Source organism: Passer domesticus, chromosome 4 (genome assembly GCF_036417665.1).
Source record: "Passer domesticus isolate bPasDom1 chromosome 4, bPasDom1.hap1, whole genome shotgun sequence".
NCBI classification, from domain to species: Eukaryota; Metazoa; Chordata; class Aves; order Passeriformes; family Passeridae; genus Passer; species Passer domesticus.
The window spans coordinates 35,045,708-35,068,880 of NC_087477.1; the positions used below are offsets into that span (position 1 = coordinate 35,045,708).

General features: G+C 45.9%; 1 protein-coding gene and 1 long non-coding RNA gene across 6 annotated transcripts; one reads left to right on the forward strand and one right to left on the reverse strand.

Moving 5' to 3' along the window:
• On the reverse strand, positions 1 to 22,741 carry LOC135298909 (uncharacterized). 3 transcript variants are annotated; one of them, XR_010360966.1, is made up of 10 exons: positions 22,068 to 22,741; positions 21,710 to 21,808; positions 21,257 to 21,614; positions 19,474 to 19,554; positions 15,927 to 16,015; positions 14,719 to 14,917; positions 13,958 to 14,094; positions 11,241 to 12,100; positions 10,604 to 10,875; positions 1 to 5,336 (listed from the first exon to the last, which is right to left on the reverse strand). It is a non-coding gene; the product is annotated as an uncharacterized LOC135298909 (long non-coding RNA). The 3 variants fall into 3 exon arrangements; XR_010360965.1 differs by having other exon boundaries at positions 21,350 to 22,741; XR_010360964.1 differs by lacking the exon at positions 14,719 to 14,917 and having other exon boundaries at positions 21,257 to 22,741.
• Positions 4,197 to 11,940, forward strand: LOC135298905 (sel1-repeat-containing protein YbeT-like). 3 transcript variants are annotated; one of them, XM_064417061.1, is made up of 5 exons: positions 4,197 to 4,325; positions 8,764 to 8,905; positions 9,052 to 9,097; positions 10,636 to 10,722; positions 11,802 to 11,940. In XM_064417061.1, exons 1-5 carry the CDS (start codon positions 4,197 to 4,199, stop codon positions 11,896 to 11,898), a joined length of 501 nt encoding a protein of 166 aa, XP_064273131.1. In that variant the 3' UTR covers positions 11,899 to 11,940. The 3 variants fall into 3 exon arrangements, with proteins under 3 accessions (XP_064273131.1, XP_064273132.1, XP_064273133.1); XM_064417062.1 differs by lacking the exon at positions 4,197 to 4,325 and adding an exon at positions 5,331 to 8,381; XM_064417063.1 differs by lacking the exon at positions 4,197 to 4,325 and adding an exon at positions 5,331 to 5,918.
• Positions 22,742 to 23,173: the final 432 nt, after the last annotated feature.

Consider the following 23,173-nt stretch of genomic DNA (forward strand, 5'->3'; position numbering starts at 1 on the left):
TGAATTCCCGTATGACTTGTATTTGCCCCCAGGATTCTTTCCCTTTGCAGAGGGCTTCCCATGTTCCCTTTTCCAGGATCTCTATCAAATAACAGGGTTCTGCTCTGCTGGGTCTCCCTGCTGGCTGCTGTATTTGGTTCAGGAAAATCCCACCCTCTGTGGCTGCACTGCTGCATTGTTTGTAGTGATGAATGGATTCAATTGTTCAGCTTAACAGATATATCTATTAGTCTGTTATCTCTAAACAGCTTCACACTTTGTAGGAATGAGATGTGGTGTGAGATATGTGGCGAGAGGGCATGGTGACCTGCCCTAGGGGTGATAGGTTATTTTATCTATGGGTTGTAGGTGATTCTCATCGCTGCAATCCACCTGGAAGAGGGAGGTGTCACAGTCCTCAGGTATCACAGTCCTGTTCTGCCCTTGCCCAAGACATACAGCCTTTGTGATCTCTCTTTTTGTAATTCTCAGTATTCCTCATTTAGGTATAAAGCATCTACCCCTCCCCTTTGTGACAGCAGCTAACAGAATATTTGACTACATTCTCACTTCTGCTTCTCCAAAAAAATGTGATTTGGTATTTGAAATCCTCTGTGGCAGAGTTTAAGAATACCACTTTGCAGACAAGTCAAAGGGTTTACTCCTCTCTCCTTCCCCAAAGCTGGGATCCCTCTTTGGTAAGATTTGCACCTCTAGAGCATACCTGGAAACACTTGTACATACTACTATATATTTATATTTTGCACATCTAGTGAATCCATCACTGCCAATCTGTAAGAATCTACAATCTGTTGTTCCAATAAACTGCACTTTTGGTAAGTCTGTGTTCATGCAAGTTCTTCTGAACCCAACCAGACTTACAGTGTCTCATTGGTAAGCTGCACTATTTCTGAATTTCTGATTGTGAATGAGACCCACAGTATTGGTTCCTCTGGGATCTTGCTGAATGCAACTGAACTTAGAGTGCTGAATTGGTTGTAATAAAAAATGTATATACCTAGCTGCACCCAGACCCTCTGAGGACCAACTGGAAAGCAGGAGGGTTTATTTTCTGATGAATTTCTATACTTGTAACAAAATACAAGTCTCTGCAATAGTTGTGCAGATAACACTTGCATACTGATTTCAGAAAGACTTGAACAACCCCTATATCCACACAGTTGTTCATGGTACACCCTTGTATTTGCTATTAATAGTGTCACAATGACTAGTCTGTATCGATTTTTATCTTGTTTTTGTTTAGCCAGCTCTGAAAGGGAACTACAGCTAGTTCGGCAAGGTGAAATGAGTCTGTCAGAGATGGTGACAGCCAGAACTCCTTGACCTCTTCCTTCCCACTGTCTTACACAAAAACTTACCCCTCAACACTCTTTTTTGCTGTTCGCTTTGGTCCTCCCCCTTCCTCCTAGCTGAGCTCTGTTCAATATAGCAATTGAAGCTGTATTTACATGGTATTTTGTGTTGGCTACGAAGTCATTTGCAAGCACTTACTCCAATTGTGTTCAAGTTGGGGAGCTCTGGATGAATCTAATTTGCCTTGTGATACCTATGTCCCGAGGGCATTGTAATCAAATAGGCTTTTGCCAGCTCTAGAAAATTCGTTATACCAGTTTCTTTGCCTAAGAAAGCAACGTGGAAAACATGAAAAAAAAAAAAAGGAAGAAAATGGCATTTTCCTGAAGATGGCTTTTTTCATGTTTCAAACAAAATGCTCTCTTGCAGGAGCTGGAAATGGTTCTACACAACTTTCTGTGAAAATGCAGGGAAAAAAGAAATGCCACCTGCCTTTTGGAAGTGTGGAGAGAAAATTCACTGGGGGGCTTAACTCTTTCCTTGCCGAAGTCATTGCAAGTAGAAAGGATCCAGCTCTTCTTAGGTGGTAGGAGGCAGCTACCACAGCTATCATTTCTTCCTCATGGTGTAAGTTGGGTTCTGTACAGAAGTAACTGAAGATCACAACTGGAATGAGATCCTGTACCACACCTAACTTGTGACACAGACAGCCTAGGCCTCACTGAATAGCACAAAATTAATAATAACACGTTCTCATTTTTAGTCATCTGCAACAAAGAACTGCAAGGTCCAGGGCCTGTCTTCTACTGAGAACTTACCAGTTTCACAGAGTGAGTCAAGGTGTCAGCACAAAACTGGATTCTGGACTTTTCAGTGTGGCCCTAGTGGTGGGGCACCCTCACCACCAAGAAGACCAGATTGGGTGGAGAAACAAGATGTTGTCAGGACCCCCAGAAGGGTGATACCTTTCCACCTAACCCCTGTCACTCTCTCCTTTCCTTCCTCCCTCTTTATTAAATAAAACATATCTATGTTTTGGCACCAACATCTAACCTTATTTGGTTTTAATCATGTTTTTTGGGTGTATTTCAAACCTTTCTGCATTTGATCTGCTTTTATTGCCAAGACCTAGTCTCCTCTGCTCTTCTGTGTTTAAACCAGACTGTAATTTTTCTCTCTAGTTTAAAATTAAAAAACAGCAGTAGAAAGTGGCACTGCCCTAAGGATGCCATTTTTGCCCTCATGGCAGCAGCAGCAGGAACAATCATAACACCAGGCTAACACCAGAACCCTCACAGGAGGACAGGAGCACCCCACAAAGGTAGGGATGGCACCTACAGGCTGCAGTGACAGGCAGGGGATGGGGGCTGAGGTTACACACCAGGGTTTGGGGTCACAGGACACTGCAGAGCCAGGGGTCAAAAGCTGGGGGCCAAGGATAAGGGGTAAAATGTAAGGGTCAAGGATCAAAGGGGAAGGGTCATAGGTCAAAGGGGAAAAAAATTGTTACTGACACACCTTTACAAACAACAACAAGATTAACTCAGGAGTTCACTTCTGCCAAAATTTGGGATTATAGCTAAGGACATCTCATTCCCAAGAAAAGTAACTCCCAGAGAGGCTGGCTTTGCTGTATTTTTTTTCTTTTTCATTTATCTTTAAATTGCCCCTAAATAAGAAAAAAAAGGCAAGTAGGTAAGTAGACTCCTCACCTTGTTTCATCTCTTCTTTACTGTTTGCTGCAGTGAAGGGCCTTTTGTTATGGACTTGTTTTGGAAATTTCCAAGTCTCCTTAATGCAGACATTTGTACTTGGAAGCATTTGATCTTGCAGTATGACTATTACTGCCCAATTAAATTTGATATACTGTGAAAATGAGTCACACTTTGGCCAGGGCTATAAAGATGAATCTCTTCAACTGTAAAGGGGCTGTTACTGACCAAATGAAATTGTCCCAATGGTGGCAGCATAACATAAGAAATAAAATAGGAAAATATAAAGGGTTTCTTCTTCACTAAGGCTTTTTAGGCTGAGTCATCATCACCAAAGTGGTATCCTTGTTCTCTGGGGGTGGGGCCATTAAAACCAAAGCACAGCACTTATCTTCCTGGAAAATTGGAAAGAAAAACATTTTATTTTTTGTGGTCAGGACACCAGGCAAGGTCAGCATTTCACTCGAGATGGACCTTGCCTGGCTGCCATCTGGTTAAGATCCTCTGCTAAGTCTTCAGAGCAGGAAAGATAAAATGCTTTAGAGATCTTGTGTTAAAAAGGGTTTTTTTTCTTAGTTGTGAAAGCAAAACAGAATTTAGCATGTGGAATTCACTGGGTGAAGTTACTGCAGATGAATAGAGGCGTAATTGCACAGCTATAAAATGATTGACTTTAACAAGTGAGCTCTTTTCTAGCTTAAAAAACCCCTCCCATCCTGTCAAATTTAGAGGGGGGGCATTGTGTGTTCTGACAACTTTTGATTGTACATCATTGCATCTTTTCTAATTTTCTCACCTCAGCCTGGGCCTGCATGGTCTTGCATTTGTCCTACATCCATGCATGTAAAAAGCAGAAAAAAATGTAAACAAGTTTGTCAAATGTAACAAATTACTGATAAGGCCTTGCAACACCTGGGAGCAGTCTGAAAGAAGAGAAATACTCAGCACAGGGAGAGTTAAACATTGGTGCTTTGAAAGGCTTTTGTCAGGGGCTTCTTTTCTGTGACTCTTCAAGGGGATGTGTATCCATCCCTGTTATCTTAGTGAAGCAGCTGGGCTACTGCTGCTGTAAATCAGGAACAAAACCAAGGGCTGGTGATGGATAAGAGTTATGGCAGGGCAGTGGTGGTGCCTGCTGAGAGACAGAGAGCAGCTTAAAAGAGGTGCTCGGACTTGCTGCGGCAGGGAGAGATGGGGGACACGAAGGCTGCAGCGCGGTGGCGACGGCAGGGAAGGGGCAGAGCTGATACCTGGGGGGCAAATCCTCCCCTGGGAGGTGGGAACCCCCAGCCCCCGAGCTCGGCATGGAGCAGCTGGGAGGTAAGTGTGGGGCTGGGCTCAGGATGGGAGTGCTGGCAGCAGGTGTTATGTCACACCCTGCCTCTGAAAGCCGCTGGTGCCAGAGTGGGTCAGAGCCACAGGAGCTGCTTGCTCACAGCTGCCCCTCCAAAGTGCAAGGCTTGCAATGCCTTTCTCAGCTTGGGGAGCAGAGGCTTTTGCTAGCACACAGTAATATGGCATCTTCACGTGCAGTGATTATGGGTGGGATTTTTAGGCATTCCTCTCAGTCATCATTTTGGTCCTGTTCACCTGGCTTTGGCACGTGGGTGGTATATAGGAACTGGGTTGCATAAATACATATGCACAGCCTCATTTGTCTCCCTCACTGCCTGCTTCCCCAGCAGAGCCCTAACAACAGCATTGGGTTTCCCCATGCTTTAGAGCTGCCCTAAGGATGCAGGGTTCCAAGCATGCAAAGTAGTTTCTGATGAGTCACCACAGAAAAGGGTGTGATGAGCAACTGAGAGGTGACACTCAAGACTACAAAGGTTGTTTCACAGCAGTGATCTACTTCACAGCTCTGCGTGCAATGCAGCAGGCTCCCCATTTGAAGTAGACTAATATTTGTTGCCCAGCTGGGGTCCCTGAGGAGCTCTTGGTGCCTGTAGTCCCTGCTGCTGGCTGTGAGGGCAAAGGGCTGAAAAAGGAAGAAGCCGAGGGGACTTGCATCTCCTTCCTTCATCCCTTCTCCAGGCAGACCTTACTTCAAAGCAACCCCCTATCCACCAGCAGCTGTGTTTCCCTCCTCTCTTAGTCTTGGAGACACTTAAAATAGCACAATATTTACCTGAATTCAGATGTAACCACAGTGGAGGACATTTTTGCTAATGTCTCTGCTTGTACAGGACTAGATGTAGATGCTTGTAGATGCATTTTCAAATGGTGGGCAGCCAAGCAACAGCTGTGGTACCATCTTCTGGAGCTGGGATCAGTGCACTCCAGCAATTTGTGCACCTGCCTTTTGTCATGCATAGGCCTCCTTTCTTCTCACTGTTTAGGAAAAGAAAATAGAAAAAAACTCCCACACAAATACAAAACCTCCCAAATAAACAATCGAGCAAATCAGATTAGGGATGCTCAGCAATCGATTTCTAATGGAACTCCCTGTGAAATGTGAACTTGCCATACATGTCAGTGCCTACGCAACTGCAAAAAGCTGAAGGCCTCCCCTCAAAAAACATCTTGGGACAAAAAGTGAACATGCAGAGGTTCCAGCACCAGCTGCCTCAGAGGAGCCAGGCACAGCATCTCTGCAGTAGCGAGGGTGGAGGCTGCCAGCAGGGCATGGCTGATCACTATGGACATGGTTGTGGAAAGGTGGTGTCCCACAGAGAGCATATATGCCAGGATGTATCCCCATGGCACTGGTGCATGGTCACAGAGATTTCCTCTGTGACCTTGCTTCTGACCATATCCTTTCCCCTTTCACCTTCATGGTTATTTGTTTGCTGTTACCTGTATTGGATGTTCCAAACTTGCAATAGGAACAGCTCCTCCAAAATGCTACATTTTCTGCTCCTTTCCTGAGGCTTGAGGCAACCTATCATGGAGCACAAAGGACACATGGCAGCTGTGAGCACCTTGCAGATTACAGATCTGCATCTATAAAAGCACTGCCACTGCCTCTTTGCAGTTTGGTGCACTCTGTTTCCTGCAGCCACATGAAACATTCCCTGAGGCGTTCCAGCCACTGCAACAGTGACAAACCAGCACAGTAACAGCCCACAGCCACTGTATGAAGCCAGGATCTTACTCATCAGCTTTTGCACTGCCTCAGGAACACTGTCCTACCCTTCATCATAGATCTGTACTCAGCTTTGCCTGAGCTGGACCTTTAGCATCAGCTACATCTCCAGCAAGAAGCACTTTTTGCCAGGAGTATAATTTCCTCCTCTTAAATAAGATCAAAAGCTTTCAATAACCAGTTTGACCTATGACTTGCATTTCCTCTTGGACTTGCCACTGGCTTACAGGGATTTACATACCCATCAGCACTTTCAGAACAGCATCACAGGCTGAATGGGGGAATGTGTGTGTGTGTGTCCAAGTTTCCTACATCTCTAAACTTATCAGTCAGAAAATCAAATGTTGGGGCTTTTGCATGTCATTATTGCTTACCTATTTTATCATTTAGCCTAATTAGCTAACTAGGCTAATTTAATCCTCAGCATTCACTAATCCCAATTAGAGATGGGCCCAAACCAGGACCTGGGTCCCAATTAGGAGATAACAAGCTCTTGGCAATCTGCTGCCTCCAGCAATCCCTGCAGCTGATAGTGATGTGTGGGAGTGCAGGAGCCCCCATGAAACAGCAGGGAATTGCAGACCCCCATAATCTCTGTGCTCAAGCTTTAAAGACAACTGAGCAGCAGATTAGGATCTAAATGCATCATTTTGCTGTGCAGTGGTCTGTATATATCTTGAGCACTACACCCTCTCCTCCTGGCCCCCCAAAAAAGTGAAGGAGAGTTGGTTTTTGCACATGTCTGCGTCAGTTGCATCAAACCATCCATGGTGGCCAGAAGAGCCCCTGACTATTAAAGCACCTCTGTCTCATCATCCTTTGCAGCTGCTTCTTGTCCCCTTGGCTCATTCTGAACGTGACATCATGACAATGCACATACATGGTGTAGCCACTATGCACAAGTAACTGAAGCAAGAGATTTTGCCCAGATTAAAAAGTGAGCTTATTCTGCAACACCTGTGGTCAAATGGACAGAGCTTGGGGCTTGATTCTGACTTGGCTGTTAAAAAGGGCTGCTTGTGTCTGCTCTGCTTCCTCACACACAAGGGAGGGACAGTGACATGCAGAGCACCTGCAGCACTTCAGCATGTCCCCATGAACATCAGCTCCAAGAGTCCATCACTGTTTCACCAAAGCTACAGAGCTGAAGGATGAGGTATTAGTGGATACCACCACCTCCTGCAGATCCCACACCATCAACATGGTTTCTTTCAGCACAGAGCAGCGCAGAGAGACTGATCAGCACTCACCCCCTTGATGTTTTCAAAAAGCCATGTCTCTTCCACTCAGGGCTGTGCCTGGTCCATCTTCCCCAGTAGTAGGGAAGGATTTTACCTTCTGCAGGGCTGGCACCACTGGTGAGACATGCTGCATTCCCCTCCAGGGAGGCAAAGGGCTTCTGGTAACCAGTGCAGGCAGGAGGCTCCACGTGGGCCTCCTACAGCCTTTTCCTAAGTATGTTCTTCTTCCCCCAGCCAGGAACATCTGACTCTGCCAAGTTGTGGATGCATAAGTTGCCAGCTCCTCTCACTGGAAGCTAATAGCTAGCTCACTGAACAAAGAAAATCCAATTTGGCAAAAAAAGCAAGCAGTCTTATTCTAGTTTCTCATATTTTTTCCCTGCTAGTGCAGTTCATCAGACTTTTCACTGATTTATACCTTGGATGCAAGAAGAGTTTCAGACTCAAGGTTATTCTCCTGTCAGATGTAGGCATGTCCTTGCTCTAACACAGAATGAAAGGGCTTATGAGCAGTGGATGTTCAAAGGGAATGAGACATGGAGCTCCTGGAGCAGGTCCAGTGCAGGGCAATGAAGATGATTAAGGGAGGATGACAGGCTGAGGGAGTAGGGCCTGTTCAGCCTCAAGAAGAGACAACTGAGAGGGGAAGTCATCAACATTTATAAGTATCTGAAGGAAGGATGTCAAGAGGAGGGTCACTGGTGCCAAGCAATAGGCCATAAGGCAGTGGGCACAAACTGGTGCACAGGAACTCCCACCTGAACACAAGGAAGAACTTTACCGTGCAGGTGACAGCACTGGAACAGATTGCCCAGAGAGGGTGTGGAGTCTTCCTCCCTGGAAATATCCAAGAACTGTCTGGATGAAATCCTGTGCCATGTGCTCTAGGATGACCCTGCTTGAGCAGGGAGGTTGGACCAGATGAGCCACTGTGGTCCCTTCCAGCCTGACCCATTTTGTGGTTATGTGAGTGTTCACATCTGTATGACAATTATGTGGGCAGTGGTGGGCCACAAGACCCCAGGTGCCTGGAGAATGAGGCTCCTTCTGGTAAGTATCTTTGATGAATTGTTTCTAAAAGCCTGATGGCACCTTAGGGTTTATTTTTTCCCCTTTACTTCAAGAGGACCACTAGAAAATTAAATGATTGTACTTTCCTTTGCTGTAGCAGAGCTTAAAGGGGAAATTAGCTTGGGAGCTCATACACTGCTCACTGAATTCAGCAGGGCCTTTCCTGCCAGCTTCAGTGGAAGTTCTGGAACCAGCTCTCTATCAAAGGTGACTTTGATTTTCTGTGGTTGTGTGGGCCTTTCCTTCCATTTCTCTGTGGGGAATAGCTTTGGGAGGCTTCAGAGTTCAGATGAAATATTTGCTGTAGCTATCCCTCAGCTTAGTTTCTTCCTTGCATCATGACTGTTCCTCTCTTTTACAGCTGGCAGCTGTAATCACAGCTGGCCTCCTCCTGCTCTACATCCTGCTGTGCTACGAGGATTTCCATTTCCACGTGGCTCATGTGTATGCTCGCCTGGGGTACCCCAATGCCCAGCACATCCTGGGACAGAGGTATTTGCAAGGTAATGTTTCTCCAATCTGTGGCTAATTTGCTGTCAGAGTGTGCATGCTTAAACAAACGTGGCTTTGTGGCACCAACACCCTGCTGGATTTTGGACACTGTATCTTATAACCTGTGTGTGACTTTGCTACCTTGTCTCACACCCAGGAGCTGGAGTGGAAAAAAATGAGGACATGGCCATGCACTGGTTCAGGTGAGGCTCAAAAATCCCCCAAGCAATTCCTGTCATGGGAAATTGGCTTCTTCTGGGGGAAGGCTACTTGTGGTATGGGAGGAAGAAAAAGCTGGCAGTGCTTTGGGGGGAAATCTGCACTGAGCTGTTCTGTGCTGGTGGGAAGGAGGTTCATAGGTGGCAGCAGGGACAGTGGCAGCTCCTGGCTTCTCACTGTGGGTTGCACTATGCTTTGCTCCACTTTTCCCACCTGCTACTGCTCTTGTTTTTAATCAGTGGGAAGAAAGGAAGTATCTTGGAAGTGGGAGTGCAGAGGGATGCTGGTGCTGCTGTATGGCTTTTTGGGGAGGTTTGAGCTGCAGGTGGGCAGCAGGAAGAATGCACACGTGCAGGAAGGGAGTCAGCCAGGAGCTGCTGAGGCAATGGGAAATCAAGTTACAGCAGTGTATTATTTTCCTGCTCTCAGCACACCCTCCCAAGAGGCTTCTGCCCACAAGAGTGACACAGCCATGCCTGTGTGTGCATTTGCTGTGGTACCCATAGTGGTTACACCTGTGGTGGGAGCCTGGGCTGTGTCCCCTGAAATCCTACCATTCTTGGTGAGAAATGGGAAGGATTGAGGACAGGGAAATTTACTGTGCTACCCAAAAAGCAAGGGGAGAGAGGTAGGCATGTTGGACAGTATCTCTGCCTGCCCAAGGCATAGAACAGCATCAAGCTGCAGGACTTTTAGGGTTGAAATAACTATGCCTGTGACAGCAGGAGATGTAAATCAAGGAGAAATCATTACAGATGTCCATACCAACAGAAATGCTGAAGCCTTCATGCTTTTCTAAAGAAAGATGTTTCCGAAATCAAGGCCTGAAATTTCAGAGGAGTCACATATCAAAAAGTGAATTATACATAACTTTTCCCTTATTTGCTCTGTCCTGCGTTAATCTCAGCTAGCAACTAAGTACCGTGCAGCTGCTCACTGGTTTCTCCTCTCATCTCCCATTCCTGTGGGAGGAGAATTAATAAAACGTAAAATCCGTGGGTTGAGATAATAGCAGCGTGATAATTGAAATAAAGTAAAATATAACAATAGTAACAAAAGAGAGGAATAAACCCCAAGAAACAGAAGTGATGCACAACACAATTGCTCACCACACTGACCCGTGCGCAGCCTGTCCCTGACGAGCAGTCAGCAGCTCCTGACCAGCCCCCAGTTCATACACTGACCATGGTGCTCCATGGGACGGAATTGCCCTTGGCACATTCAGGTTTGCTGTCCTGGCTGTGCTCCCTCCCTGCTTCTTGTGCACCTGCTCACTGCCAGAGCATGGGAAACTGAAAGAATCTGGATTTAGGGTAAGCACTGCTCAGCAGCAGCTGAAGTATCAGTGTGTTACCAGCATTATTCTCATACTGAATCCAGAGCACAGCACTGTACCAGCTGCTCGGGAGAAAAGTGACTCAGCCAAAACCAACTCTTACCTTGCTTGAAAACATTCAAACTCCAGTTTTCTTCCCCTGTACTTCTCTTACCATTTTCTGTGCTTGTCTCCTCCTGGCCGTAGGCAGGCTGCGGGGCAGGGCCATCCCCACTCCTCCTTCAACCTGGCGCTGGGGACACTCCGAAACATGACCGTGGCACTTGAAGAAGGGTAACCTGAGATGATCCTCTTCCTTCTACTACAGCTTCATTCTCAGCTCCTCCTGGGGAGGGGGGCAAACCTGGTGCTGTAGGTACTCCATGCACAAAGCCACGCCAGCATTTCTGATGCCCTCTTTTTGTATTGTCAGTAATGCAGCCCTACCTGCAGCAGGGAAATGGAAATAATGACATTTTAAAACTTGGGTCTCACAGTACCTAAAATGGCCATGGTCTGATTGCATATGTTTTTCCATTATGATTTCCCAATGAAGGCAAGGGACAAGACCTACTGGTATAGAAAGAGCTATTGAAGTGACATGTGGATTTTCTGCTATAAAGACCTGTCTTTCTCTTGTAAGGGAGTTCCCTTTTCACTCTCCTTCCATGCAGTGGGGTCAATGAGAAGCTTTCCTGTTGACTGCCTGGGGGTTGGGTTGGAACTGCCTGGGATGAGCTTCTCTCCCTGATGTGCAAGTGCATTTTGCATGCCAGTGTTCCCAGCAAGGCCCACAGACTGAGAAAACTCACCTTGTGCTTCGTACAGTCACAAGGCAACTTGTCCTAGGGCTAAGTGAAGCTGAGGAAACTGATCCCATCACAGTGAAACCCAGCTCTTTTTTGATTTCATTTATTGTTTCCTGTAATTGTTTCATTTAGATTGTTTTCATTTGCTTCAGGCCTGAAAATTAAAACTGAGGTTGGATAGAGCAGTTGTACACTAAATGAAGCTAAAAAAAGCATTGTTTAGACAAACCTTGTGATTTGAAGCCAGTGCATTTTGTTTGAGTCTCCACTGCATATTGCATGATCAGACTCACATATTGGGTGGTATTTTAAGATCTCCAAAACCATTTCTCCTTCAATTAAGATGAGAAAATCACTAAACCTAGAACATATGTGCTCAGACCACAGGAAAAAGCAGAAGGAAAATCAGATAATTTTCTGAATAGGGGAAGAGTTAACTTTACAGATGTTTTCATATCCAGTAGCTGTGTTCCTTCTAAAAAAGCCTGTGTAGTTAAAATTTAGCTAGGAATGAATTTAGGACTTGCTCCTATATTTTCTTGAGGAATCTTTCATGTCCTTCAGGGAAGTGGAGAAGCTCCTCAGCGTGGCAGCAGCCCATGGGGTCCTAGAAGCTCAGCAACTTTTGGAAAACATCTTTAAAAGCAGAAACCTTCCTTGAGTGACTGCTGCAACACCAGTGCTCATCCAACCTTGCCTTCTTCTGCACTCAGCTACCCTGCTGAGTGTCTAGTCTTCAGGAATTTGAGTAATTCACTGCACATTACATCGCTTTGTGCTGCATCTCCATGGTCAGGCCTATAGCAGTCATGTGCTGCTGCTCATTCTCCATTTGCTTCCTGGCTTGCCCCTTCTGAAGACCACTGGAAAGGTGAGGTGGAGGAGATCAATAGCCTTTAAAGTCATGCTGATGACAAACATATGAATATTTTTTAAAAAACTCCCATCACTGTTGCAACCAACTCATCTGCTAATGCTAAGTTAGATCCAAATATTGATCTGGGCTTGGTGCAGCATTGCTTGCGTGTTTGTGACACCTTTCATGCTCTGCTTAGGCATTGTGATAACTGATCACAGCTAAGGTTTTATCACTGTAAATCAGCATGACATACACATATGATCCATTTGTACTGGAAATGACAGTGATTTAATAGAAAATATAAATTATGCTCTCACTTAACAGCTATTGTTCCTTATCAACATTACCATTGTCATGCCAGTTCTGGGGAAAAGTAATTCAATTTAATGGAAACTGCCTTCATTTTCAGGGTGGTCGCAGTTTAAAACCACAGTGAGCAATTGCATTTCACGGGAAGTGCACTCACTAAACAAAGACCTGCAGAGTTTGGCTAGCAATAAAATTGTTTCCCAGGGCTTTGTTGGTGTGCAATGTTTCCCTTCTTCCTACCATGATTATTCAGCTCACTTGTTGCATGACACAAGGTCCTGCAGTCCCCCTGGGTGCATGAGGCCACACTTGTTCTCAGGTGAGCCTGAAAACAAGGGGCTGCCTCCGAGGGAACAAATGGGACAGCAGGTCCATGGTGGCGTCCAAGCTTTGGTTTCTGGGAATTGCTATTGTGCCATGTCTCATAGGCAAAGGCATGAAGGATTTTATCCAGGTTTTCCTGTCCCCTCTTGGATGTCAGCCTCAGTATCTTTCTAGGTGATCCTGGCCACCCCAGGTGATCTAGGTGATCCTGGGGGACATCCTGCAGGCACAGCATGCCAGCACACTGGAGACTGGTGGAGGCTGTGTGGTGGCCACACATTAAGGAAGGGATGGCTGGGCTTTGCCTCTTCTCCACCTGGCTGTCCCCAGGCTGGGCTCCTCAGGGCCAGCTCTCTATCCTGCTCCAGATATCCAGAGAGGAGAGAGAGGAGAGCTGTGGCCTGGCTGTCCTGCCTCCCCCAGCTCGTCCCTGTCAGCATGCTGCACAGCAGTGCTCTCTGGTGCACTGCAGCTGCCTGCTCCCCACACTCCTCTCCCTTCTCCTTCCCTTCTGTGCTCCCTCCCACACAGCCCTTTATTAAATCTGGTACCACAGACTGCACAGCAGAGCAGAGCTCCAGGTGAGTTTCTCTGTTTCCTACTCCTCAAACAGAAAAGCAAGACACCATTTGCCAACTCAAAAAGGAGCTTATTTCCATGGTCTCTGTGGTCCATGCCCTGAGCCAGCACCCTTTGAAGGCAGGGGAATATTTCCCTTGGTGTGAGATTGTGCTGCATCACATCTCATACCCTGCCCTTTTTTTCTCATGGAGTAAACATACATGAGCAGCAGCTCCTGATTTAGAAACCAGACCTGTGCTTTACATCTCAGAGAGGTGCACCAATTAAGTGCACCAGGCATCCTTTCCAGGCCTGTGGCACCCTCCTTTCTGTGCCTGTGAGCAGGAAAACCTTGTCTTTGTGTCCTCAAAACAGCACCCAATGGGCGAGTAACATGAGAAGCTGTCTCCAAAACCCCACTGTAACCCAGAACGAGTGTGTGCTGCCACTCCTCTACCCCAAAATCATCCTCCTTGTTTACTCCATCCTCCCTAACCACAGCAGCCAATGTCAGAGGGGCATCCAGGCATGGCTGCAGAGAGCCATATCCTGCTGCACACTTCTAGTGATGGCCAAACTCAGGCACCTTTCACACCCTTCCTATTGCCACTGGGCCCAGGATGATGCTGTTGGTGGCCCAGATATGACATAAGCTCAGTGTACTCACCTGGGTATGTGAGGAGCAAATACACTGAGGGCCTGGTGAGCAGGGTCATTGCATTTCACAGCAAGTTGCTGAATTGCCCCTGGCTGGATGCCAGACACCCATCAAAACCCTTCTGTCATTTCCCCTTTGCAATTGAACTGGGGAGAGAAAATATAGCTAAATGTTCATGAGTTAAGGACTGGGAGACATCACTCATCAAATACTGTCACAGGCAAAACAAACTGAACTTGGGGATATTAATTAAATCTATTACTAAAAAAACAAAGCAGAATAATAAAAAATAAGATAAAGTTTAAAACAAGCTTCCTCCTCATCCCTCCCTCCTTCCCTGGCTCTACTTCCTCTCCTCCCAGCAGTGCAGAAAGATGGGGAATGGGGGTTATGGTCAGTGCACCACAGCTGTTTCTGCCACTGCTGCCACCTCAGGGAGAGCAGTCCTGCTCCAGTGTGGGGTCCCTCCCAGAGGAGATGGTTCTCCACTGACTGCTCCAACGTAGGTCACTTTTCACGAGGTGCATTCTGCTCTTCTTTGGCCACAATTACATCTGTGCAATAACTTTTTTCCCCTTCTTAATTACATTATCACAAAGGCATTTCTCTCATTCCCGACTAGCCAGCCTTAGCCAGCAGCACATGTGCCTTGGGACCAGCTGGCATTGGCTCCATCAGACATAGGGGAAGCTTCTGGCAGCTTCTCACAGAAACCACCCCATACAACCCCCCACTATCAAAATATGGTCACACAGGACTTAAAAATTCACCTTTTTCAGTCCCCCAGCCAAAATGAGAGAGCAGGTTTTTTATGCTGATCAATTTTCCCACCTGAGCCATGTCATTGGCCAACAACAAAATGGGCATTAGCACCAACCACAAGATTCTGCAGCTACCAGGCAACAAGTCAGCCTCAAGGTTCATTCTGCCTTCACTTCAGTGACAAGGTGTAATTCTTCTGTTTGCTTTCTTAAAAAAAAAAAAGCTGTTTTGGAATACAACATATCTGCAGTAATTTCCTTACTGGTATACATGGTCTTGTACAATGGGTGAGTGACCTGTCATCCAGTGCTATCCAGGTGGCCCCCTTTACTAAAAAAAAGTAGCAACAGCTGTACAATTGCAAACAACTTTGCATATGATTCAACAGAATGAAAACAATTGTTGGTTTAATAAAGTCACTTGTCAAACAGCAGCAGGGGGAAGGCATTGGAACTCAAGGTGGTACGAGATTTTACCAGAAAAAGATGTTCACTGTTTTCCTGCAATTTACAGAATTAGTGCTTGCATTTTTAGCCATACACACCTCCCCCTGAAACACAGGGGTGTCCCACCCTAGTTGCTGTCCATACCATTTCGCCCTGCATTTTCTTTCAGTTCATGATTTTGCACTTGATGGCTGAGAGTGCACACATTCCCCTTCCTCCACTTTTTTCCCTTTTTCTTCCCAGACCTGACTTGCCATGGCTGTTGTGGCAGATGTGGGCACCCTGTCCCCCCTCAGGGAATGGCTCCACTTGTGGGGCACTTGTCCCACACAGCACTGGCTCCTCAGCTGCTGCCAGCCCTCTCCTCCTTGGCACTGCCTGTACTCAGGCAATTAGAAAGATTTTCTTTCCCAAAACACAGCTTTAATTATAATCGAATTCATCTTATTTGAAGTACAGTTTGGTAGTCTTTCCATTATGCAAATATCAATTTATTATCCTCACATTATGTTTTGACTACAGTTGTGTTGCTAATTAGAGGTAATTTAAGTGCTTTTAAAAACCCCTTTCCTCTCCATGCACCCTTACTTCCTTGCAAACCACACAGTGCAGATATTTAGCACAGAGTCAATGATGAAAACCTGCAGTTATAAGCTCTGTTTGCATCACTCTAATTGACTTTCATTATGTCAGAAACCACTTAGGAAGCACGATTTTTTCTGATTTACTTGGGATTGGAGATGGAGATATGAAAGAGGAAGGTAACTTACTCCAGCTGCCTTTCTAACATTTTTCTGCCCAGACTTTCAAGTGCTTTTGGTGTGGCTCTCCCAGTAACTGACCACTCTGTTGCCTTTGGCTGTGGGGGAAAATTAGAATTATATTAATGTTAGTCTAGGAGAGAAAACATGTGCCTGTCGTAAGAGAAAGAAAAGCTGACCCCAGGAATCTGGCTGAAAAACTCCTAAACCTGGCTGTTGTGGAGGTGTTTGTGTGTCCTGTTTAGGCCCACCAGCAGAAGCACGAGGACAAACCCTAGGATAATAGCAATTCCCATCTGGCCTCGCTGAAGGCAGTGGGAAGACTAAGTTTTGGTCATGGAGGCTGCCCAGCTTGGTATGGACCATAGAAGGTGGGCAGTGAGATTGTTTTGGGGGGGCAAATGAGGCAGCCGTGGGGAGATGTGTGGGAATAGGGACTAGGCAGCGGGAGTTTATGGAGGGCTAACACAGTCTGTCACTGACATCCTTAAGATCCCCACCGGATTACTCCTCCCAACCCCTTTTACACTTTACAATCCCTTTAACCACTTCTTCTACCCACTTTTCTTCTGCAGCCATTTCTGTTGGGCATGTTAGGTGTGTCTGCTGCCACAGCTCAGGGCAGGGAGGGATCCTACCTGCTATGCAGGTGGCAAAAATGTTTCTGCCTCCCAAAGCATCTCCAGGGCCACCTCAGTTTGATCTGGCTAGCATGTTTTCTGACTATAGAAGTGTTGTTTTACCAAACATTTTGAGGCGCTCTCAGACCTTCCCAGAAAGATGACTTTTAGTAGGGGGAAGGGAGTGTGATTGCCTGTAATAAAAGCCTACCAGAATGATCAAATCCATAGATGGCTAAAGAAGCTGTGCAGCTCTGGCTTTGAAGTGCTTGCTTCAGCAGTAGCTGAACATTAGGGGTCCCCAGTGGACTTTCAAAAGCTTTGTTGGGGAAAAAAAAAAAAAAAAAGACTGAAGCTTTCCTGAATTTGTCTACAATATAAATCCCAATACCCCACCCACCTACCAGGCAAGCTCTGTTGATACCAGGGGCGAAACAACAGCATTAATGCTCTGACGTAAAAAGAAGACAGCAGCCGCTGTGCTGTGCCTACAGAAACCCAGGGCTCTCAGAAAGGGCCTTTTCTTTCTGCCCAAAGTCAAGCTTCAAAGCTTCCTGCTCCTTTTTGTTCTTAATTGAAAGTGCTATTGCAGTGGGAAGGGTTGTTTTTGTTGTGCCAATCCCCTTCCCCCGCTTTTAGTTTATTTTCCTCAGGAGATATTATCATTCATTTGCAGGGTGAATTCAGTGTCCTGTAATGGAGACTTAATGGTTGTGGGTGGGTTTAGGGGAAGCTCTGCTGTGGCACTGCCATGCTGCACCAAACCTCCTCCAGCTGGGAGGGAGCTGGGCTCTTCCCGTGGGAGAGGAGCCGGCACTGGAGTTAGGCAGATCATTTGAACTTTTTGAATCCATCAGATATTGAAAGGGCAAGGGCCACAAGGCCTGGAAGAGTTCTCTGTGTCTTGGGAACCCTGCTCAAAGCCCCTGGCTGTGGCATTGGTGTGGTTCCCACCTCTGGGAAGGGAGGAGATCTTGCCTACAGTGCAGACAACTTCAAGAAAACCATTTTGTTAAACATCCCACTACTAAATAGCAGTATTTTGAGGAGACCCCCAGAAAGGGAAGACACAATGGATTTGTCTTCCTGAGGCTAAAATAAGCATTATGATAAAAGTATCCGACAAGAGCTGACAGCACTTTAAAGGGCTGTCATTGCAGTGTCCCACAGCTGACAGCTCTGTCATTCAGCTCTCAGACACTATCACATATGATACTCCACATCGCTTTCACTCATGAATTGAAAAGGTACAAGTACTATAATACTGTAATACAAGTGTCCTTAGAGTGCTAAGGATTTCTTAAGGTAAGACAGATGCTGGGTGAACTTTGCATTCCTACTCGGTTCATGCTTTGCATGGAATGCTCCCAGAAGGATTTAGGACCTTTTGCAAAGCCATTTCTGCCACACAGTGGGTATTGCTGGGACAGCACCTAGCAACATCCCCTCTCCATTGGCAATTTTTTTTTTTTTTTTTTTGCAAAAGTCACAAAGCCCTGAAGCTGCTCAAGGTTACCCAAAGCCTGGATGGGAAGGTGTTCACTAAAGGTGGGTGTGAGCCCTCAGGCCTCCCTGGGAGCACAGCTTGGCACGGGGCTGAGTGCTGCAGGAGGTGCTGCAGCTCACAAGAGCTGGAAGTGCACAAGAGCTGGCAGTCAGCCCCAGCACAGCTTTGCATCACAAACCCACAGCACAAGCCCAGCCTTAGAAGCAAACACCGAGGTGTGTCTGGCCTCACCCTCTGCCCTGGATGTACAGGGAAGAAAAGCAGTCCAATGCAAAAATCCAGCCCATCTCTTGCTGCTCCACCAAGTGTCCTGGTGCATGTCCTGTGGCTCTTTTAGAAGAGCACTGCAAGATGGAGGGGCTACTGGGTTGAAACCCAGAGAATGGGGAGAAGGAAAAAAAGACCTTCAAAGAAAAAACAAAAAAGGAAAAACAAACTGTAGTTCTTTTTCTCCCATCTTTACTATACTTGCTTTCAATATGGGATTAATAAGAGGCACTGAAATATAATCACATTGTAACCCAAAATGAGTTCACAAAAGGAATTAAGTTGTCCCTTAGGAAAAGACAAATGCCTGGGCACTGTTTGGAAACTAAAAGCAAAATTATCCTCTATAGCTGGGGTACAGCAGCAGGTGGCTATGACAGAAACAAGGGGATTCCCTCCCACTCCACTCCCAACTTTCATCTTGTCTGCCCATGGAAGGATTTGTAGATTTTGGGAGAAGAGACTCTCAGAGGTGGAAAATGTTTTCTCAGAGTTCAGAGAAAATAGATGAATTGGGATGCCAGCCTCTACCTGTTGCTACTTCACATGCAATACTTCTCCAATTACCCATAAAACAACCATTTAATTAAGGAGTCAGCTTGACAAAATTAGAATAAACTCTGCTGGAGCTTAATGATGACCAGATCCTTTTTACTGCCAGTTTTCCTCCAAAATGAATAGCAGGCTATCATGGACTCTGCCTTAGCTGACTTTTGCCTGGCTCTCCTGTTTGCCACTCACATCATTATGGCTGACTGCCTTAAGAATAGCAAAATCGGCCAAATTTCCCCCTTTCCCATATGACTCATCCAGCACAACACTGGTTGGTACTCACTTGTTTCCCAAAATGCCTCTGTGGTGGTGTCCAAGTTATTACCAACAGCATTTTTTATGAAACACTTTTAGGAAAATGTCAGTGGCTTTGCCTAAGCTCTAATAAATATCTGCTTAAGATGAGCTGAATCCAGCAGGGACTTTACTCCAAAGTCCCAATTCAGCAGCACAATTAAGTCCACTCTTAAATTATTTTCTATTAAATTATTTCATAAAGTGGGATGAACAAATGAGTCAGGGCCTTGGGTCTCAGCATGTTCAGCAGTTCCCAGGCTTTTTTCCCAAAGCTTAGTCACAAACCAGCAGTAACAACTGTAACACAACTCACCTTTTCAGTGACGAGGGGAAAACCCAGTTGCACACATTTTCCTTCTTACAAGACATAGGAACCAGACCAGCAAGTAGTTTCCTGTAGCCATTGAAAGATATGATTTAGGATATTTTTTTCCCCCTATATATATAATACAATGGCTAAAAAACTGTAGAATGAAAAACCTTATGTGAATGCTCCAACATTTAGGAAAAAAACTGACTAAAATGTATTTTCATCCTCCAAAGGATGAGTGCTCAGCAGAGAGGAGGAGGAAAGGCCCCACTGCCCCTGAAGACTGGCACAGCATTGCCAGTGCAGCTGGTCTTTTGCTGACCACCTCTACACCTGGCTCTATGAGAGCAGTAAGAAGGGAGATTTGCTCACAAACTTTCTGATACCCCATGGGCAAGGACCATCTTGCCCTGCTCTCTCCAGAGGATGAGGAAATTAATTCAGTGTGAGAAGACAGATGAAGGGCCACCTCATCCTGGTAGCCAGCTCAAACAGCAGGATTTGTTTCTCGCTTCATGGCCTGAGGGTGCACCATGCTGGTTTCTGCTCTCCAGTACTGAGCAGGCTAATGTACTTCAAACTGAAGTAGGCTCCTCCAAGCTTAGCATGGCTCTGATTGCATAGCCTCTGCAATCTTGAGTAATTATCATTGCCAAGGGCTCCTCAGAGTTCAGCACAAGGGCCTCTGAAATTGCAGTGCTGCAGAGGAGTCCCCTCCCCCAAAACTCCTTCTGATGGTCTCCTGTTTCTGACCCCAAGTGTTGCTGGGAGAGTTGGGAAGGGAAGGTCAGTTCAAAGGAAGAGCCAGGTGAAGAAAGAAGGCCTCCTTTCTTCAGTTTCAAGGGTGCAGCACTAACACACCATTTTTTCCTGCTGCTCACAGCACATCTCCACTCCACTGTTCATGGAGCAACTCGTCAAGGAAGGAGATGTAGTCCCCACTGGCTGGGACTATGAAGCATGTCCTTGGTGGTGAGCAGGATTTCACACTGCAGACACCCTCTGTTGAAAACTAAAAGTGTAGTCTTGAGTGTCAACACAGACAAGTTCGTTTCTTGAATTTAAGGGTAGGGCTATGCCAGCAACTGCCTTCATGAAACTAGAAAGATGAGGGTGGCAGAGGAGGCTAACAATTCATGGCAGTGCAAAGATCCAGCCCCTGCAAATGACATCCCACTTATAGACACTGCTTGACATTAAACCCACCATGAGTGCAAAACCTGCTTGCACTGGGGGCTGGGGTGGGGGGTGGGCACAGGATATTTTTTCATGGCTTGAACCACAGCTCAGCTGTGACTCTTTTGCAGCAGCTCTGGAAAAAAAGGAGAATTGCTGGATATTTCAAAAACTGAAGAGAGAAGACAAAAAAAGCAGCCACCAGCCTGGGGTTTGGGCAAAAGACCATTAGCTTCAGCTGCCAAAGAAGAACAGAGAAATCAGCAGGGAGGCTCTGGAAAAAGCCAGCAGAGGAAAGGTCAAAATACTGATGCTCCACAGTGGAGTTAAGGGATGGATGCCTAGGGCAAAGCCACAGAAAAGCCTCAAGGCCAGAAGGTTCAGTCCCTCTGCCACAGGAGCTGCTTTTCACTTAGTCCTCTCCCTGTGCAGTGACAGGGCAGTCTGCAGGGTCAGGAAAACCCCTCTCCCTAAGGGCATTCCTCTGCTGCTGCCCCTCCCGTCCAGGGTGGCTCCCTGCCTGGGGAAGCACCGCAGCAGGAGTCTGCAGAGCGCTCCCACTGGCAGCATCCTCCCCTGCCCCCGGCACGGCATCCCCGAGCTAACTCACCTCTGAGCTGCACTTGGGTGAGATGTGCTTCAGCAGCTTAAACTGTTTATTACTCCATGCTTCAGGAAATCATTCACCCCTCAAGAGGTTTACCTGGAAAGCCTGCAGCACTCTACTTGTGATGAGGAGGCTGTAGTCAGTGCTGGGAGCATCCCTGTGCAAGACCCACACATATGCAGTGGTTCTGCCACTGCAGGCAGGCTTGCCACCGTCCTGGGTACAATGCTCAGGCTTCACAGACATATTGGAACTCTGTTTTTTTTACAGGGTCCCTTCCCAAAAGGCTTTGGGCAACTCGATGATTCATAAATCTTATTCCACTAAGAGCCATTGGAGTGGATGTGTGGTCAGAACATCTCTAAAAGAATTAAAAAAAAACATTAGACCATGGTTCATTAAGCTAGCATTACTGCTCATCCAGACCAGGAAGAGAAAACTCCTTATTTTAGGCACCAAAAGGCTTTCCATGCTTTCCTGCTGGAATAACTGCAGCCACTGAGCAGAAAATTCACTTCCAGGAGAAAACACTCAAGAGTCCACAGGGATTCACAACTGTATGGAGAAAAGAGTGCCTCAAAAATTTACAGGTTTTAGAAAAATAAATGTTTGTTTTGCCTCCCTCTTAGAAAGAGAAAAATAAAAAAAAGAAACATTCTGGCAAATAATTCTATTAATATTTACATAGAACATAGGTGTATATTTGCTCTATAGTGTGTTAGCTAGAGAACAAACCATCCTGCAGCCTTCCCTCCCACAAAGAAAAAAAAAACCAAAAAAAAAACCAAACAGAAAAACTCCCATGTGCATGCACCAAAAAGTCCTGCTAAAAGTCTCCTGAGCTAGTACAGCCCCAAGCCAAGGAAAATAAAACCACCCTACTGCTACTCCCTTGGAAGTGGTTCATATTAGCACTGGGGTTTTGCTCCTCCCTGAAGCCACCTGTGGACAATTCCCACCAGAGCTGGTGCAGCTCACCTAATCACAAGGCTGGGTTTGCTCCCCTTTATTTGGAAACCAGCTTTGGAATGGCTTGATTGGGCCCACGTGGAGCACTGTGCTGCTGTTACTGATGTTGTGGTTTTAAAGGCAGCCACAGTGACTGACCTGTGAATGATGTTGACCGTGTTCCACTAGTCTGCTGAGGTTTCTGTGCATGTCCTTGATCCTGAGAACAGAAGTGATAGGCAGAAGTGCCTAAGGAAGAAAAGCTCAGAGATTTTCTTCCTTTTTCAATTTTTTTTTTTTGCTTGTTTTAAAATAAAGTTTCTGCTTAAGCCAAAGGAAAATCTCAATTTGTGGCCTGCACTCCCTCTGTACAGCAGCAAATCTGGCCCTCTTGTGCACCACTGGGCTCAGGATGTGTGGCTAGCTGCAATGGAACACAAGTTTCAGGACATCTTGTTTATCTTCTGCCTTCCCCAAAAATTTTTACTGATATTTTGTCGAGTCTCTTTAAGTATTTAAGAGATTGAAGTCATTGACCATGAATTCTGACAGGCTATACAGTCCCTCTCTGTGAAATTTTGTACTGCTGAATTAGATCAAATTCTGATGCCTTTGGGGGCAATAAAAATAATTCCAGTTTATGACAGAAAATGAATTATAATTCAGAATAATTTTTGGTAGAAATAATATATTGTTTAATTACAGGCATAACAGCTATTTGATTTTGCGATGAGAAGTGGTTACCATAGTGACCCAATTCTTAGAGATAATTTTTGCCTAACACTGTATAAAACACTATGATACCTGCCTTCACAAGAAAGCAATTTATGAAGATGAGCTTTCCTAGTGTTAGATCTGGGGTATGAACAAGCAACGTAAGCTATATATGGAAAAACATTTTCCATTTGTTTACTGCCTGAAAAGCCCTATATGCACATTTCCCTGCAACCACACTCATAGATGTTGCCTCAG

Excerpts from the sequence above, each read along its gene's own strand:
- LOC135298905 (XM_064417061.1), top strand. The coding sequence starts at position 4,197 with ATGGGGGACACGAAGGCTGCAGCGCGGTGGCGACGGCAGGGAAGGGGC. Across the intron at positions 8,906-9,051 it reads GGGACAGAGGTATTTGCAAG|GAGCTGGAGTGGAAAAAAAT; the intron begins GTAATGTTTCTC and ends TCTCACACCCAG. Across the intron at positions 10,723-11,801 it reads ACCGTGGCACTTGAAGAAGG|GGAAGTGGAGAAGCTCCTCA; the intron begins GTAACCTGAGAT and ends CATGTCCTTCAG.